The 19,214-nt window shown below is 41.2% G+C and overlaps 1 protein-coding gene across 3 annotated transcripts in view; it reads left to right on the top strand.

Annotated features, from left to right (window-relative positions):
• The window catches only part of kif1b (kinesin family member 1B), a 32,180-nt gene extending 17,285 nt beyond the window's left edge, over positions 1 to 14,895 (top strand). The window contains exons 10-22 of one of the 3 annotated variants that reach the window (XM_062564118.1): positions 436 to 511; positions 1,008 to 1,086; positions 1,204 to 1,346; positions 1,744 to 1,785; positions 3,316 to 3,449; positions 4,215 to 4,294; positions 4,773 to 4,848; positions 6,186 to 6,265; positions 6,708 to 6,814; positions 8,383 to 8,466; positions 8,764 to 8,944; positions 9,067 to 9,139; positions 11,248 to 14,895. In XM_062564118.1, the coding sequence (XP_062420102.1) occupies positions 436 to 511; positions 1,008 to 1,086; positions 1,204 to 1,346; positions 1,744 to 1,785; positions 3,316 to 3,449; positions 4,215 to 4,294; positions 4,773 to 4,848; positions 6,186 to 6,265; positions 6,708 to 6,814; positions 8,383 to 8,466; positions 8,764 to 8,944; positions 9,067 to 9,139; positions 11,248 to 12,798 (2,706 nt within the window). In that variant the 3' untranslated portion in view covers positions 12,799 to 14,895. Of the gene's footprint in view, positions 1 to 77; positions 102 to 435; positions 512 to 1,007; positions 1,087 to 1,203; positions 1,347 to 1,743; positions 1,786 to 3,237; positions 3,450 to 4,214; positions 4,295 to 4,772; positions 4,849 to 6,185; positions 6,266 to 6,707; positions 6,815 to 8,382; positions 8,467 to 8,763; positions 8,945 to 9,066; positions 9,140 to 11,247 lie in introns of all 3 variants that reach the window. The other 2 variants (XM_062564117.1, XM_062564119.1) reach the window with 2 other exon arrangements.
• Positions 14,896 to 19,214: the final 4,319 nt, after the last annotated feature.

Genomic DNA, 19,214 nt, shown 5'->3' with positions numbered 1-19,214 from the left:
AATGCATGTTTTCAGTCTGATATGCTGTAATGTCTGGTCTCTTCTTTCTCTTTCTCTTGTTCTTATAATGCTTGCAGACACAGGATAACTGTACAAGCAAGGTAAACCATTTAACAGCTCAAACATGAACCTCTTGAATCGTCCCATGAGGCAGATGTGAAAGCCTTTTACCGGGTGCTGAAGCTGTAGCAAAGTGTTTTGTCCCCATCGTTTTCTTATTCTTATTATCTTAGTTTTGTCCTTTCCAGCAGAGCAAAAGCTAATCAAATCAGGCCTCTGTTCGATTTACTCGACCTCTTCTCTATAACATATGAGGTGTTTGTCATGGTGCATCCTGATACGGTCTTAATGGCCAACACTAATTTTCAGTTTTAAAACGGATATCTTGCATTACTTTTATTTCTCCTTAATCCGCTTAATTTGTGTCTACTGCAGAGTAAGAAGAAGAAGAAGACTGACTTCATCCCGTACAGAGACTCTGTTCTGACATGGCTGCTGAGGGAGAACTTGGGTATAAACATCTCCTGCTTAATATCTTTTACTGGTGGAATTTGGACCTGTAAACTGTGCTGCAAAATCCTTATTCCTGGACAGCAAAGAAAATATAACCATCTGTATCCTGATGAGAGAGAGAGGGGGGGAAGAAAGGACATAACCTAGTGTACATTACTCTTTGCCAATTTAAGAAGAACACTGTCAGCAGACTGTAATTCAAGCTAACTAGACAAGCACCTCCAAGTGTACCTTTTCATCTTAGCACGCATGACCCAAGTAGTACTTTGCAGTGTAGTCTAAGCACACCAAATTTTTGTGTTCATGAAATTAGTTTCTATCGAATTTTATCCCCAAATAATGTTTTTTACCATACTGCACACTGCAGTGGAAATCATCATGTGTTGCTTTAAAAAACAAATCTGATACTAGTATGTCTTGGTCTACACGCCGTGTGTTTGGAAAATGGCCTTTTACCCACATTGTTGCATAATTAACTTCTTTACTGATATCAGGTGGAAACTCGAGAACAGCCATGGTAGCCGCCCTCAGTCCTGCAGATATCAACTATGATGAAACTCTCAGCACGCTCCGGTAAGGTTCCAATCCAGGACCTAAATAATAACTCCCAAAAGAATTCCAGTTGATTGTTTAATTATTTTTGCATTTAGTTGTTTGTTACATAAAGTTTATCACTATTAAAATTTTTAGCTATGCTGACCGAGCAAAGAACATCAAATGCAATGCTGTCATCAATGAGGATCCCAACAACAAGCTGGTGCGCGACCTGAAGGATGAAGTGGCTCGATTGAAGGAGCTCCTCCGTGCTCAGGGCCTGGGAGACATCCTAGACAGTGAGTTTAAATGCTATCCTCACGGGCCATACCTGCAGCCACACAGCTTCTACCTCCTCTCCCACGGTCTACCACCTGCTGGTGACACGTTCTTTCTACTTTACCGTCCCGTTTCTTTCAATCACCCAACTTTGTCTTCATCACTGTGCTTGTAATCATGCCTAGTCCATGACTAAAAATACTTGTAACAGCTTTAAACCCATGATACTATACTGGTTTATTATGCCTCCTTGCTGAGTAGAATGTAGATTTGATCATGCTAAATGACATGGCACTTGACTAGTCATTCTACGCCATTTCTTATCATCCAGCTCGCTAAGAAACGTCTGTAACCTTTTCGTCCCCATCTACTGGTGTTGACCTCTGACCCTTCTCATCTTTTCCTGCTTCCTCTCAGTTGATCCTATGGGAGATGATTGCCCAGGAAGTGGAATAAAATGTGTGTATATGTGTGCTAGTCATGAATTGTCCATCACAATTTGCCTTATTAAAACTAGCTAATGTTGCTTATACCCCTATTAACTGCATATCTAATCTGCTACCAGCTTTGCATGTAAATGCTGAAAGCGCAAAAGCCTGATAGAAGCAGGCTCGGAAAGGCCGGGCTTCTGTAGATTAGCATGCGCTGTGGGCCGGTGGTGTGACGCTGAAGCAGCTTTTCACTGGCTCCAATCCAACTGCATCGCAGCTTACTTTTAGAAACATTGCTTTTTAGGATAGCTCGTCGTTCTCGCCCACCCTACAGGCGCCCACACCATTTCATTACCATGTCTGTCTTTGATTAACTTTCTAAAGGCTCTTTTTCTTGAGTGTGGTCTTTCTTGCTTTCTTGCTCACCAACCGTCCGCTGCAGGTGACAGCACTCAGCTTTTTAGAATGGTGCTTCTCAGTTCTCAAACTGAGGCTCAGAGCTACAGATGGGAAGGTGCATGATTTAACATTTCTATGTAGAAGAGTGGAACTCTATGTGTACAGAGTTGACTAGCTTGATGTGTTATGATTTGGTTTTGATAGTAGTTAGTTTGCTAGTGTGCTGTATTCTCAGACACCCCTAATAGCTCAACCCTTCCCTTTTGTAGCTGATAATCTTTGCCAATGTTTTCACTTGAGTTCCTGAGCGAAAGCAGGCTTTCACTTTTCCACAATGTGCAGAATAAAAACACACACGTTGTTACTCCCACTACGTGCTATTTGAGTAGCTCAGTACACATCCCTATTTTTCTTGAGGAGGAAAAGCCTATATTTCCAATGTCACCTGGACACAAAAGTTAAATTAAGCTAGGCCATTATATTGACATGAGCTGAGTGATCTTTACTGAGGTTTCTATGGAACCTCTATGGTGGATTTGTGAGTGCATGTTGAAACAAACCACTCAACTGCAGGCTGAACTTGTATGCATTTGCCTGGCTCATCAGTCTACTTTCTAGATCCTTTTACATTCTCCCATCATGTAGTCTGTAGACTGACAGCAGTTTTCATTAAGTGTGTTCTCATTCAAAACAAAGGAACATCATCATGTCACTCAAAGGTTTACAGTCTTGATATTAAGTGCACAGACTTCATTGCATTCTAATTATGGTTCACATAAAAAATATGTGTATGTGTTTGTTCTGGGATTTTAAGAGCTGGTACAGGCAGACTGTTGCAAACCACCTGGATGAAAACTGCTTAGGTCTTTAGCTGACCATCATGCGTGGTGTTTGTCTTAACCCTAAAACGTGTGTCTTACATTGGTTTTCCCCTCTCCTTTGTCTTCTCTTCCCCCATCTTTTTCTCTCCTCAATTTAATTTGGCACCTCCATTTTATGTATTTAATCCACCTATCCCATTATTACCCTGTCCTGGGCCTGTCCTACCTCTCTCTCTCTCTCTCTTCTGCTGTTGGCTCAGACCTCAAAGACATTCAGAACAATAAGAATAGATACTTGATAGCCTCAGAGAACCAACGCCCTGGCAATTTCTCCACAGCCCCCATTGGTTCCCTGACAGCCTCACCATCGTCTGGCTCACTGTGTAACCAAGGGGGCCTTCAGTCGGTCACCAGCATCCAGGAGCGCATCATGTCCACCCCTGGAGGAGAGGAGGCCATTGAAAGACTCAAGGTAAATCTGGCCTGTGTATAAGGCAGCAGTCAAATCACACCTGTGTTTTGTTTTAACATAGGAGTCCACAGCTACTTAGAACTCTGTCTAAAATAGTCTAGAATTTCCCCATCTCTGCATTAATCCATATCTCTTATTGAATATGATATAGAAAATATTCTCCAAACATGATTAAAACACAATTATTGGTACATATTTGAAAGATGCCTCAGTAGAATTAGGCCTGTAGGATTTACAGTTTTACAGTAAATATCTGTTAATTGGTGAACTTCAGAACTAATTTACAATAACATCTTCACACTGTAATATTTTAGTTAATTACATGTTTGTGTGCTAATGTTAACATGGATGTGGTTTAATTTTAGCCCATGCATAGCCTTTACTGTTCTGCCTGTGACTCCTCATGTGGCCACTGATCTTTGGACCTCTCACTCTGTTGATAAGGGAGCATAATAATTTAAACAACCAACCAAGAGGAGCTGCAGTTTCCATGGCAACCACATTGCCCAGTCTTGTCTGTCATCCAATGACGTCAAGCGCCAACGCAGATACGAATGAAATTTGACTAAAATAGATCCAGCTTTACAGGCTTTTGACTTTAATGAGGCACATAGTATTCACATTCTTTGATCCTCAAAGGTATCCCAATAGAAGTCGTCATCATTGTCAGCATTTCCCAATATAGCACTTCATTACGAACCAAAACCAAGATGTGGTGACTAAACCACCCTGTTGTTTTGATCATACTTTGCCTCCTGTGTTCAGGAATCGGAAAAGATAATTGCCGAGCTCAATGAAACCTGGGAAGAGAAACTGCGAAAGACGGAGGCCATCCGAATGGAGAGGTCGGTACTGGATTTCCCACCTGAGATATGTGTTCCTCCACCCATGTTTCAATTCATCTGTGTCCTGTCAGTTCTAGACAACCCTCCTCCCCACCCACCCCAGAAGCTGTGTCTCTGTCTTTTCACCCTGCTGTGGTATCTGTCTCTTCATTCACCTATCGCTCTCATTTCCTCTGCACTCATTCTGTCTTTTTCCCTTCCCTTCCCCTCTGCTCTCACACTCCGCTGCACAAACACCCCTCTCACACTCTTGTCTTCCCTTTTATCCACTCATCCCTGCCCGAAGACATCAACCATGTCTGTCCATTGATGGTGCCACTCTCTGCCTGTTGCCATTCCACAGATCACTTACTGTTGCACACCATCACTTCTCATCCTCTTTGTTATAATGCAAAGGCTCTTTGCTGAAAATAAATCTAAAGAGTATTGACTCTTTCTCTGTTCATTCCTGAGTCTACAAATGTTTTACCATCACTAGGGAGGCCTTGCTTGCAGAGATGGGTGTGGCAATCCGTGAAGATGGAGGCACTTTGGGGGTCTTTTCTCCTAAAAAGGTACAAAAGACATGATCACCAAACACAGACGTTGATGGAGTTTTTGCTCCCCATTACCTCACTTCTGTTTCCTATGTTGTTTTTTTCCTTTGACTACCCTCCCTTTACCGTCGGTGGTTTTTCTCATGTACTCATTTCATCATTCTGTCTGTCTTTCCACTCTTCTTTCACATAATCAGCTTAGCCAAACAAGCCCATTTGATGACCAGCTTGATTGTTTTCCAACCAAGAAGGTTTGTTAAATTGAATTAGAAAAGAAAGAGCCTTTCCACCACCCGATCAAGTAGTGATTTTTATCATAAATGTGAACAATTCTATTGGCAGAATTCCCCCATAATGACTCTACCAGTTGTTTTGATTTAGCTTCTGTGCGGTCAAATCACAGCTCATTTTCCTCCTACATGTTATCAATAATCCGAGAGAATTCAGGAAATATATATATACTGCACAATAAGAGAAATGATAGGTCGTACATTATTATTTGTCTTGAAATTCTTCCATAATATACTTTTTTTAAATAAAGGGGGGATTCTTTCAATTACATGTTTACACAGACCAGTTAAATAAAGGATTGTCTTTGAGTAGATTGCTAAAACGCTTCCCTTTGAACTCATTCCTGCCACTCTCTGCACATCTTCAGGACCTTCTAGTAGATAATGTGCCGTGTGGCCACAACATAGAGGCTGGCCGACTTGTCTGTACAAGCTTCTGAGAAGAGGCACTCTAGGGATGGAAAGATTACAAATCTGTCACGGAATGTTCAAATGTAGTCGTCACTAGATCAGAGGTGGTTGAAGAGAATTCCCCTCAATAAAATACATTCCATAATTTTAGGATGTTTAGATCACCCCCCCTCCTCTACTGATTGATGTGTTTTTTTAGGTTTTTCTCCCTCACATGCATTTTTCCTCCATTCATTCATTCATTCATTTTTTTTCTCCCTTCACTCACTGCCGCTCAATGGGTTAGCATTTCGCTGAGAAGCCTTGTGATCTATACACTGACTTTAATGGGGTGTTTTCCCCCAAAAAGGTTGGTGGTTTGACGGAGTAGCTGCTAGCATTAGCTGTAGTGATGCTGTGATTCATTCTAGATTCTAGAGGTGTCAGCACTGTGTCAATGAAACCATTTCTGTTTGGGTTCATGTACTGCTAACCATCACTGAGAGGTCCTCCGCAATGTTTGATATGACAGTATGCCCATTGCCCACTTGATTAAAATGCTATTATTGCTATGTTGTTATTATTGCTATGTATTTTTGCTCTGATGCAAGTAGAACGACTAGAAGTGTTTTAGCAGCAAACTGTTAACCTCTCATGATGTTTCATCATCTGTAGACTCCACACCTGGTTAACCTGAATGAGGATCCTCTCATGTCAGAGTGTCTGCTCTACTACATCAAAGACGGCATTACAAGGTAACCAAAACCTGAACGATGACACTGAAATGCTTCAGAGGATATGTAAAGGTTTTGAATTTCTTCCAGACAGTATCTCAGTAGTGTCTGAACAGCTATGCTGAAAGCTTTTCTTTCCTAACATCAAAAGATGGGAAATGAAATCCTGAATCACAGAAAGCTTTAAATGACAAAAGGTTGGCTGTTTAAAGTTATGTTCTTCCCAAGTTTCCTTTTTGCCCAGTGTGTAGTATACCCCTGTTGAGTATTGGGTTACAATCGCGCCTCCAGGGAACAATAATGAATGCCGAAAGAACGTATAGTCCTTGAGAGGTGGTGTCTTCCAAAAGTATGGTTTAAAGATTTCATCCAACTCCTGCCTGTGACTTTTTGACAAAATGGCAGCTAATGAAGTGGGAGCGACGTGTTCACTTGCTCAAAATGGCCTCTTCTATTATTTCAGGGTGGGTCAGGCTGATGCTGAAAGACGACAAGACATCGTTTTAAGCGGTGCTCATATCAAGGAAGAACACTGTATCTTCCGCAGCGAGAGGAATGCCAATGGAAATGGTGAGGCTCCATAATGAGTTTTCCTGCTTCTGGTTCCCTTTAGCTTATGTCTATTGAGTATCTGGATTGTTTTTTGGATTAAGTGTAGTTGATAGAACCTTACGTGCTCTTGTTTAAAGAAATATACATGTAACCCCTATTGGCCTGCAAAGAACAAATGTGCGACCCGGGTGACATTGTGCAAAAATATACACTCACCGGCCACTTTATTAGGTACACCTGTCCAACTGCTCGTTAACACTTAATTTCTAAGCAGCCAATCACATGGCGGCAACTCAGTGCATTTAGGCATGTAGACATTGTCAAGACAATCTCCTGCAGTTCAAACCGAGCATCAGTATGGGGAAGAAAGGTGATTTGAGTGACTTTGAACGTGACATGATTGTTGGTGCCAGAAGGGCTGGTCTGAGTATTTCAGAAACTGCTAATCTACTGGGATTTTCACGCACAACCATCTCTAGGGTTTACAGAGAATGGTCCGAAAAAGAAAAAACATCCAGTGAGCGGCAGTTCTGTGGGCGGAAATGCCTTGTTGATGCCAGAGGTCAGAGGAGAATGGCCAGACTGGTTCGAGCTGATAGAAGGGCAACAGTGACTCAAATAACCACCCGTTACAACCAAGGTGGGCATAAGAGCATCTCTGAACGCACAGTACGTCGAACTTTGAGGCAGATGGGCAACAGCAGCAGAAGACCACACCGGGTGCCACTCCTTTCAGCTAAGAACAGGAAACTGAGGCTACAATTTGCACAAGCTCATCGAAATTGGACAATAGAAGATTGGAAAAACGTTGCCTGGTCTGATGAGTCTCGATTTCTGCTGCGACATTCGGATGGTAGGGTCAGAATTTGGCGTCTACAACATGAAAGCATGGATCCATCCTGCCTTGTATCAACGGTTCAGGCTGGTGGTGGTGGTGTCATGGTGTGGGGAATATTTTCTTGGCACTCTTTGGGCCCCTTGGTACCAATTGAGCATCGTTGCAACGCCACAGCCTACCTGAGTATTGTTGCTGACCATGTCCATCCCTTTATGACCACAATGTACCCAACTTCTGATGGCTACTTTCAGCAGGATAATGCGCCATGTCATAAAGCTGGAATCATCTCAGACTGGTTTCTTGAACATGACAATGAGTTCGCTGTACTCAAATGGCCTCCACAATCACCAGATCTCAATCCAATAGAGCATCTTTGGGATGTGGTGGAACGGGAGATTCGCATCATGGATGTGCAGCCGACAAATCTGCGGCAACTGTGTGATGCCATCATGTCAATATGGACCAAACTCCCTGAGGAATGCTTCCAGCACCTTGTTGAATCTATGCCACGAAGAATTGAGGCAGTTCTGAAGGCAAAAGGGGGTCCAACCCGTTACTAGCATGGGGTACCTAATAAAGTGGCCGGTGAGTGTAGACTCAAGATTCATCTTCTGCTTAATGAAAACATAAGGCCCTAAATGTCAGTAATCACTTCGAACTCTGCATTTACCATTTGAAAGTGAACATGGATTAGCTTTTGATACTTCGAATGGGTCACTGATCAATGGTTGGGGTGTTTTTTGTAAAGTAATCGTCATGCTGGTGCCATGCGAGGGATCAGAAACCTACGTCAACGGCAAACGCGTCGAGGATTCTATCCAGCTTCGTTCAGGTACCGATCTCAAACTTGCCAGCGAAGTTGTACATAATCTGTAAAAGCTTTACTTGTATCTTTAGACCGCAACGACTTGACTGATTTCCTATTACCTACGGATAATTGAAGGCATATGATGGTGTGTTACTAGGCCTTCATTAATCATAGTTGTGCAATGTGGCTCATAACATCGCCGGTGGGGCTCTGACTGAAATAAGAAACAACATGTCAAAAAAACATTAGGATAACTCATTACTCAAAGCTCAATGTGTGAAATTGCATACTCTCAATGCTTATGGCTGCCCCATCTTTCAGGAAACCGCATCATTATGGGAAAGAACCACGTGTTCCGGTTCAACCATCCAGAACAGGCCCGAGCCGAAAGAGAGAAAACGCCAACTGCGGAAACCCCGGTCGAGCCGGTGGATTGGACCTTCGCTCAGAGGGAGCTTCTGGAGAAGCAGGGCATCGACATGAAGCAGGAGATGGAGAAAAGGTACGCAACCCATCCTGTTTTCTATATTCAAACAAACTGCCGCCACTGGTGGCAGTCTGATTTTGTCATGTCATTGCACAGTATATCACAAATTGTATAATGTATTTTGCTTATTCATTTAGGCTCACTGAGATGGAAATCTTGTACAAAAAGGAGAAGGAGGAAGCAGACCAACTTCTGGAGCAGCAGCGACTGGTAAGTACAAATAATCTGGATATTTTTCCAACCTACTTTTTTAAATTTTATGGATTCAGTTTGTTTTGCGTAACCACAGTGTTGTAAACTGCACAGTAGGTTTAATAGATTCTAAGCCACCATTTATTTCATGCCCTTTGCAAGTTATGACTAAAAGTAGCACATTGAGTGCTTTGGCTCATTTGTGTCATTTTGTGACTGACTTTGATTTAAAATGTCATAAGTGGAACTCAAAAGTTAAAGCATGGTTTTCTATAGTACGGATGGAGAGCTAGTTTAGTTCTTTGGATGATAGTTTCACTCGGCCCATTTGCGGCCCTCTAGTACTAATTCTCACTTTGAGCTCTCACACTTTGTGTGTTTGTGTGTGAAAGAATCACACATTTTCTAGCGCATGTCTGTTCTTCTTGCATGGAAGGTTTTCTGGTTTGAGACGGATGCTTTTTCTTGCCTTCCTTTTAAGTTGTACTCATTTATTTTGTAGCAATTTGATCAAGTGAGGATTAGATTGTGAAGCCTTTCCCTTTCCAAATCCCTGTTTTCCCTTTTCTTGTGTTTTATATAGTGCATCTGAATCTTGCAAAACAGCAACTTACAGCTGAAGTGGATTTAATATTAAGATCCACATTCATTTAAAATTAATTGATTATTGGTCGGCAACGCATTGCCTTGATTTTTACTAAGTCCTGTTGCTTTTGCATGGTTCATGTTAATAGCATGTTTTCTTAACTCCTTCTGTACTGGTTTTGGACTAAGTTGCAGTGTTTGGTGTTGAGCGGATCAGCTTTTGAAGTGGCTGTGGATTTGCTTGGATTAGATTTCTACTCTAGATTTCTTGCTCTGTTTTAAAGTTTAATCTCTTCAATGCAGTTGCTGACATATCCAATGCATTGTGATAACAACAATTCCTGCTGTGACAGCAGCAATTTCTTTGACAGTTAGTGACAATGTGGTTTCTCATTGACTTCTTTGGTTCCCTACTTTGCTAGCCTTACCTGGTATCTATGTAGAAGACTAAGAGCACAACTCAACAACGAGTTCTTATTCAACTGCAAGAGTTATTACTGCTTACAGTTGAATTATTGAGACCTCTTCCATACTCTTATGGTTTTATGTATTGAGCTACAGGTTCAGACTCCCAGCAACACAATATGTCCAATTCTAGGCATGGATACAGTATCCTACACAAGACCCGATTATCTGTACCAAATGGTTGTGATCTGTAATGTACTTTGTCAACAAAAATGAGAAACTGCATTCTTCTTCCAACTAACGTATTTCTTGTAGTGGATTAACACTCGCCCTCACTCCTGCCTCTCCTCTCTCTCTACTGGCTTTCTGATCAGCTGCAAGAAACTTGTCTTCTAACTCCCTGCTAATGCCTCTGAAACCTTCTGGACTAAAGGGAGAAAGCTCTAAAATGCATCTACATGCATGCCACTGTAGCATGTTTGGGATCCAGCTTTCAAATCACAACATGTTCAATTAAGAAGAGGAGTATTACAAAACAATACAGAAGCGCTTCTCTCTTCTCTATTAATATTCCTTTTCTAATCATTCCAGACATGCTTTACCTTTACTTTATCTATATCAATGTGCAACATTGGGAACAATATTATTAAAGTTGATGTAGAAAACCACTCTTTACAACAATCAATGTTGAATTCATTTATTAAATAATTCAAATAATTATTTTACAAGAAAAAACATGATAATGAAAAAAATGACCCACAAAAAAGTCAATGAAACTCACTGTTTTTAATTTTCCTATCTTTATTTTGGATGGATGTATTCTGCATGTTGCCATACATCTTTTACACTTATGATGTATGCAAATCAAATTAGATCAAATCGGTTACAGTTCAATGGCAATTTTATAGTAAATATTTTCTAAAATTCTGAGCTGCAAAATTCTGTCCCAGCTGATGTATAATGTTTTGACATGACTTCAACTTAACTCTCAGTTGAAGTTCCCATGTTGCAGATTTTTTTTTTTTCATTCCTAAAAAAACAAAAACATTCCTTCATCCTGTCTTTGATTTCCCATTTTAATTTCTCCCTTTTTTTTGGGGAACCCTTTGGTTTGTTTCCTGTGTCATTTTCTCAAGGATGGAGACTCTGATAGTGGGGATGACTCAGATAAGAGGTCTTGTGAAGAGAGCTGGAGACTGATCACTTCCTTGAGGGAAAAGCTGCCTCCCAGCAAGCTACAAACCATAGTGAAAAAGTGTGGATTACCCAGCAGTGGGAAGATAAGAGAGCAAGTTAAAATGTACCAGGTCCCTCAGCGGCGTCGCATCACCAAGGACTCCAAGTGGGTGACCATCTCTGACCTGAAAATCCAGGCAGTTAAAGAAATTTGCTATGAAGTAGCGCTCAATGACTTCCGCCAAACGCGGCAGGAAATCGAGGCTCTGGCCATTGTAAAGATGAAGGAGCTTTGCGCTAGTTACAGCAAGAAGGACCCCAACGAGCGGGACTCGTGGAGGGCAGTGGCTCGGGATGTTTGGGACACGGTGGGCGTCGGCGACGAGCGCATTGAGGACGTTCTTACCAATGGGGCCCGAGCAGGAGTGGTTGTGATGGATGACTTGAAGGTGCACATTGATAAACTTGAAGACATCTTGCACGAGGTGAAGAAACAAAACAACATGAAAGACGAGGAGATCCGCGCCCTGAGAAACAAGATGGTCAAAATGGAAAAGGTCCTTCCGCTCATCACCCCCGAGAGCCAGGAAATGCCTCAGTTTGGCACTTCCACTTGCCCTCCCACAGCTCAAAGCCCTCGAGAGGGCAAACCTCCTTCTCCCGACAACCCTGATGGAGACGATGTCGATTTACATACTGGCCAAAGCACCGGAGATGACTCCACGCTAAAGCGAGGCCACATGCGCTGGATGCGCCAAGAGCAGTTGCGCCTCAAAAGCCTTCAGCAACAAGAGATCTCCAAGCAGCTCCGCAGGCAAACTGGACCACACCGCTTTATACCCCCAGAAGACCGAAAGCTACGCTTCCCTTTCAAAAGCAACCCCAAGCACCGCAATTCATGGAGCCCTGGAACTCATATCATAATAACAGATCAGCAGGTCATTGAGCTAAAGGTGCCCAAAGAAGCTGTAGAGGAAGAAGAGGGAGAAAGCCAGGTTGGCGATGGACTTCAGTCTAGAGAACCTGTGGCTGCTTCACTGATCCAAATCACTCCCCCATTGCCAAGCCCGTCAGTCCAGCGCAGGAGCAAGGACCCGGAGCAAGGTTCGAGCCAGGGTCACAGACACAGCTACAGGAACCAGCAGAACCAGCAGAACCAGCAGTCCCACGAACGAGGCCGCAGCCACTCCTTTAATAACCGCCAGCGGCCCTCCGGCTCCATGGAGTCACTGCAGCAGTCTGAGAGCAACAGGAGGCACACTCAGACCTTCTACCTGCCCCGGCACCATCAGGGCCAGCCGGCACATCCGCAGCAACAGCCACACCATCACCATCACCATCAGCCCTACCACAACAATGGCGGGGTGTACACCGATGGCAGATTCAACGGATACCAGCAGTACCATCACCCTGACCACGCTAACTATCCAATCAGCTTTCAGGCCCCCCCGCGAATGCGCAGGCAAATGTCTGCTCCCAATCTGAAAGCCAGTAGAGAGACGGCAGTCTGAGTGGGGAAATCAATAACTAGTTTGATAAACTTTTAGTAGGCAAAAAACATTACAGATCACAACAGCTCATAATCATGTGACTCAAGCAGCTCAATCCGATTGTGACTTTTGCACTGAAGAGTGCGTTCTTGGTTGATCCGAAAGTATTGTATGTATTATAAGAGGACATTCTATCATCATCATGCCATTTCACCTGTTTTTGATGCATTGTGTGTGCTGTCTTCGCTAGTATTGGGAGAGCTGGAACAGAAGCCAACAGATAATAAAGGGACTTTTTTGCATCTGAAGAGATTTCATGCCACTGCATTCTTCAGCATATGTGACAATTCACCAGTCCTGTTTTTATTTGCCAAAATCCTCCTCATGGTTGAAGTTATTTGCCAACCTAGGTATGATTTATCATGAATGTTTTAGCCACTACAGTATAAACTCACTACAGTGCTTTTTTCGTCAAGGCTTTTGTGGATATTGTAGCCCAACTTAGGAACATGGTCCCTATTTCTGTAACTGCATCTTAATACAAAATAATGTTTAATCTCATAAATCCGTATTGGCCTAGATCTGGAATCCAATCATTAGTACGTTTCTCATTTAGAAATTGAATAATTTGATGCACTAGTCAATAACATGACACCCTTTTAATAGAATGACATAGACATAGAGTCCAAAAGGTGCCTTTTTATAAACTAACTACATTAATCCTGCTATGCATATTACCCTCTTTTTGATTTAACACTCGTGCAAAACTGGCAACCTTCATAACTTTACTTGGCCAAACAAACTTTTTGGTTATATCATTTATTCAAATTTGTAGTAGGCCATTTTATTGTTTTTTTTATTTTTCAAATATCTGTCACATAATTGTATTTCAGTACTTTGCACCTCCTCAAGTCATGGATAATTGATGACATTTTATATTTAAGAGTTTTTAATATTAATGAATTAATGAAGCTATGTTCTCAGAATCCTGGAGTTTACGTAAGACCCAATCAAATGTAAGAACTACTCTGGAAATGAAAGGAGAGTGATGCTATTATAAAGGAAAGGATCCACAACATTGTAACTATTTAAAAGTTTGACTGTACCCAGTTCAAAATCTTTTTCCTGTATTCGCTCTGATTCCCGTTTAATGCAGTCTTCGGAAAACATTCTTGGTTTGTGCTTCACTGAGTAGGCACAGAGGGCTCTGTGTTATGATTGGATGTTGTACACAGTGTTGTCATGGCTGCATCAGATTTGCCTTAAAAAATGTTGGAATGACAGAGACTTGAAGCGTTTGCATAATGTTTTTTTTAGGGGAATTATCCAAATTTGATTTTTAAGACTGCCTTGTGTTCGCTGGATCAATGCCTCATTCTCATGAAACCCGGGTGGTCCATTACAATCCTTCTTTGCCTCTGTGATGTAGCTGACGCTTACTTGAACAAGCATATTGTGCGCCTGTCAATTAGCCTTTTCCTTTTATGCATTTCTTCTGCTTTTAAAGAACCCGTTAATTGTTAACAGTTATGTTCCAGGTGGCCTTTTTAGAGGAACAGTGACACTCTGCACCGTGGAAGAGACCATTGAGGATTATTGAAATGTATAGAAACCTTTTCTGTGTTTTCTACTAATAGTTTTGAAGGTATATATTCTACCGTACTATGCTGTTACGAAAACCAAATGATATGACGACGTATGCAAGCCCCGACCTCCACGCCTCATGTCTTTGACTATCTTTGCATGCGATAGCCGACATTCATCCCTCATAAACGCTCCATACAAGAATATGCACTGGTGCTGAGGCCGGCCAGGTAAGCTGGTAAAGGGTATTCAACATCAAATGAACCGTGTACTGTTGTCAGGAAATATGCCTGTGCTAGGGCTCAACTAAGTGTTTGTGTATTTTGAGTGTTGTACATTTGCTTTTTGAATCAACAATATCAAGTGCCTCATAGCGGCTGTGTACCAAGTTATTAGTCCCTATCAGGCACGTTGTACAAACATACGGTGCATACGTGAACGAGGCAAGGATGTACTGAATCCCTGTGTTGCTGGAGAATTTTGACAATACGACTGAAATAAAATTACATGCTAAAAGTATACCTTTTTTTTTTACATATGGATGGAATTTTTTTTTCTTTATTGCCAAATGACCAGTTTAGGAACAGAATGAGATCCGTGCACGTGGGCACTATACAGCAGGATCCTTTTGGGACACTTTAGGAAACATCCTGCATGAGGTTAAAGGTTGTTAAACCTTATATTAATATACACTTTAAATTTGTAAGATTTCAAGTTTCTAAATAACTCTACAGACTATACTATACAAAAATATGTTATAATTAACTACTCCTTACACCTTTCGCATTGGACCGTGATTGAAGTTTGCTTTTACCTAATTCCATTATCATGGAATCGCATTTAACCTTTTCCACCCTTTAACTTATTTGGGAATTTTAACATTTTGTTTTTTAAAAAGATTTAATCACATGGTGTATTAATGGTACACATCAGAATCAGAAGGCACTTAGTGCCACGTACATTGCACATCCAGGAGTTCGTTCGGGTAATTGGTGCAGTATTATTGGACAAATGGAATAAAAACTTGTACAATACCAACTTTACTGCAGGTAACAACTACATTCAGTAAAACTTGCCTTTTTGGATTTCCAATAGATTTTGAGTAAAGGGAATTCAGTTTTCAGCAGGGAGGTGGTTAATGACAAACAAAAAGGCTGCATTGTCTTCCCAGAAGACACTGAACAAACAGGATGAGGTCACCGGGACCAAAGCCCGTCCTGCACTGATGACGTTGGCGCCCCTCATTGGATTACAGTTGACTCCGCTTCCACCAGCAGCACCTATCCTCTTCCACCCACTCAGGCTTTTTCACTCGGCCTTTCACCAAGTTATATTTCCAGAGCGTCAAGTACTAATTTTAGATGAGTGTTTTCAAAAGGCAAAAGCATTTCATTCATTACATTGGCTCAAGAATTGGGATACCCAAACTTATTACATAATCACAATATCCATTTCTAATCATTTGAACTGAAATTATCATTTTCTTCAGATATTTTGTTGTGCAGTACGTTGTACGCTATGGAACATTTTGGCTAACTTTGAACTCCCTTTCATGCCTCATTGCTTTGTTTACACATCGGGTCTTTCAAGTCAAGGGACTTTTCTTTAATGAATGAATAAATAAATCTCTGGTAGCATTGTCTGTCAAAGGGAAGACTGTGCAGTAGTTCTGACATAATGGTTTGTATTTTGACCAGCTGGTTTCACTGGTTGTTGCAGCTGATGGCGAATTGCCCATCTTCTCTGTCTCCGTCCCTGTGTCCAGGTGTACGAGAGCAAATTGCAGGAACTTCAAAAACAGGTGGAAACAATTTCTCTGGTTGCTGAGACACCGGATGAAGAAGAGTTGGAAGAGGAGGAAGAAGAGGAAGGTGTGTAGTGTAAATGTTCTGTCTTTCAGATACCTATTTACTTGTTTTAAACCCAGGATATATACATAATACGTATTATATTTAATGTAATAATGCACTGTATGCTTTCTTTCACATTTCTGTCCAGAGCCTAAACTTCTGGGATGTGGGTATAATATCTCCTGTTTTATAGAAGAATGTACTATCAACTTCATCAAGTTCCAATTTGTTAATAGTGTCATACTAATTACTCATTTAAGGTTTTGAATGAAACTAGTCCATACGTATTTTCTAATTCCTTTTGAAGTGTAAGAAACTACTAATGATTAAAACATTTCACTTTTACACTAAAGGACCGCACTTATAGTTTTTCATGTTTTAGATTTCTTTCTGTCCGACTTGATAAATGATGATTATTGTTATATATTCATATATTATAGATTCCACCCAACCATTTTAAAAGCATAGAAAAAAATGTACTTTTAATTATATTCATTCAGAGGATATGATGTTGGGTCAAAATAAAAGCAGTGCAGTGGTTAATCCGGCTGAGACGATACCCGGGTTTGGTGATGGGGGAAACATTTCTGTGCATTTGTTCTCATTGGACAGTGGCTTTTACAAGAAACGACACAATGGCCCTCACTGTTGGTCTTCAGGGTTTGACTTTTCCAAAACGGTGCTTGTGAATGTAATGCTTTTGTGCAGCTTACTGTACATTCTGATCTTGGGGGGGTCCCTGAACTCATCATAAGGGAAGGTTTTCAACTCGTGCACGGCTTGCAAAAATATTGACTCAAAATACACCATCTTGGTATTGATAAACGGCCTGTAATTAAAGGCATTCATGTAAATTACTCTTTGTAGTTTGATTAAAGTAAGTAAACCCACTAGTTTGGTCCTTTTTGGTTAAATTTGCCTTTACTGTGCGTGCGCATGTTAACATCACCTGTGTCACTTCTTTCCCTGCAGTGCCGTGGACTCCACATGAGTTTGAGTTGGCTCAGTGGGCTTTCAGGAAGTGGAGGTACCACCAGTTCACCTCCCTCCGTGATCAGCTGTGGGGGAACGCAGTCTACTTGAAAGAGGCCAATGCCATTAGTGTAGAGCTAAAGAAGAAAGTAAGCAAAGACATATATATATATATATATATTACTGTATTGTAGTTTTAGAACTGGTTAAAGGTGGGTTTTCAGCTTTGAGAATAAAGATAAGATTATAAACCCTGTATTCACTAAACAAAATAATTTGAAACCGCTTTGCTCAAAGAGAAAAACAAAACAAAGAAAAAAACCTTTGCGACATTTGACGGCAAATGTTAAAAGCTGAATACTTTTTTTTTACAGATAAAATAGTAGTCTTGAGTATAGGTGTCTTCAAATCCTGTACTACCAGCAGCCACATTCACAGAGGAGCATCAAGGCTCTGTGCTGTTTAACCGTGAAGCTACATAAAGGTGCAATAATATGCCAGTGATTTATTCATCTGGACACTCAATTTATGACGTAATGTGTGTTTTGTGCAGAAGGCAATCCTTCATATCTCCCAGAGCGCGGCGTTGACCCATTGTCACAGAGAGAAATGGGGTTTGTTAAGAATCAATAGCTGGTCTGCGATGGAAAGACGCCTCAACTAGTCCACCAGTGTGATTTATATTTTCATTCAGTTCCGGATCTTGACTTTTGTCAACTGTTAATCTTTTTAGCATTTTGAGGACAATTGAGAAAAGGCATTTTCCTCCAGAAGATGCTGTGAAAGGAGGCAATTATGAATATATGCTGATCTTTCAACCTCGCTAAATGTGCATTTAAATAAAACCCTGCCAGACAAGACAGAGAGCCCAGCGTGACGCGATCCAATCTTGACTAAGCGGTTAGAGCTTTAGTTCATGGTGCTTCAAGTCGTAATAGATGATTACACCCATTCTTTTATTTGGCTTGATGTTTTTTTTTTAACTCTTCGTTCACTCTTCCCTTTCCCTTTAGGTCCAGTTTCAGTTTGTCTTGGTGACAGACACTCTGTACTCCCCACTGCCCCCTGAGCTCTTGTGCCCAGAAGCAGAGAAAGAGCAGGACTCCAGGCCCTTCCCCCGCACTGTGGTGGCCGTTGAAGTTCAGGACCTAAAGAATGGAGCCACGCACTACTGGTCCCTCGATAAACTCAAGTAATGCCAACTTTCTACCAAGAGCTGGCCCTGGTTTTAGTTGGATGTCTTTTAATATTTAAATGCTTAGCCAGTGCTATTATGCACATTTTGTTAAAGAAATCGACACTACTGTGTGCTTTTGCTCGTATGTTGAGTTTTTTTCTCCATCAGACTCAAGTCAAACCCTTTTACAGAAAGAACAACAATGAATTGAATGAATGAGACTTGTCTAAATCGCCTCCCTCCCTCCTTCAGGTGATTCCCGTATATTCTCTTTCTGCTTCTCGTTAATGTTAAGTGCTCTGTGCTCGTTATTTCGTTATTTGCAGGCAGAGGCTGGAACAGATGAGAGAGATGTATGACCGAGCTGGAGAAATGGCCTCGTCAAACCAGGAGGATGGCGAGGGCACTCTGACAGGAAACGACCCCTTCTACGACCGCTTTCATTGGTTTAAACTTGTGGGCAGGTACGTAACGCCACTACAGAACAAAGTTAGCCATCAGACATCCAGCAACAACACCAAGCTTCTTTTGGGTTTGATTTCTAGAAATATTTGGGTTAATGCATTTCCTTCCGTTCAATTTTTCATTTCATTCAATATTTTCATTCAGTTCAACATAATTATTTTTTTGCTTTTATTATTCATGTGTTTCATTGCTATTACATGTTTTGGAATGTGTCTGTTTTTTATTTGTCACTCATCAAAGATCTTTCATTGTACATGCTGTTATGTTTATAATTTGATGTTACATTTGTGTCTGTATTTGGTGTTCTTAATTTCACTTTTTTTAAACTATTTTTGTATTTACTGATTTTATCTAAAATCATATTAGGAATTTGTTTTGTATCACAAATT

This window comes from Pungitius pungitius, chromosome 1, assembly GCF_949316345.1.
Source record: "Pungitius pungitius chromosome 1, fPunPun2.1, whole genome shotgun sequence".
Classification (NCBI taxonomy): domain Eukaryota; kingdom Metazoa; phylum Chordata; class Actinopteri; order Perciformes; family Gasterosteidae; genus Pungitius; species Pungitius pungitius.
Note: the sequence above shows the minus strand (reverse complement) of the source record. Positions and strands in the feature narration are given on the sequence as shown.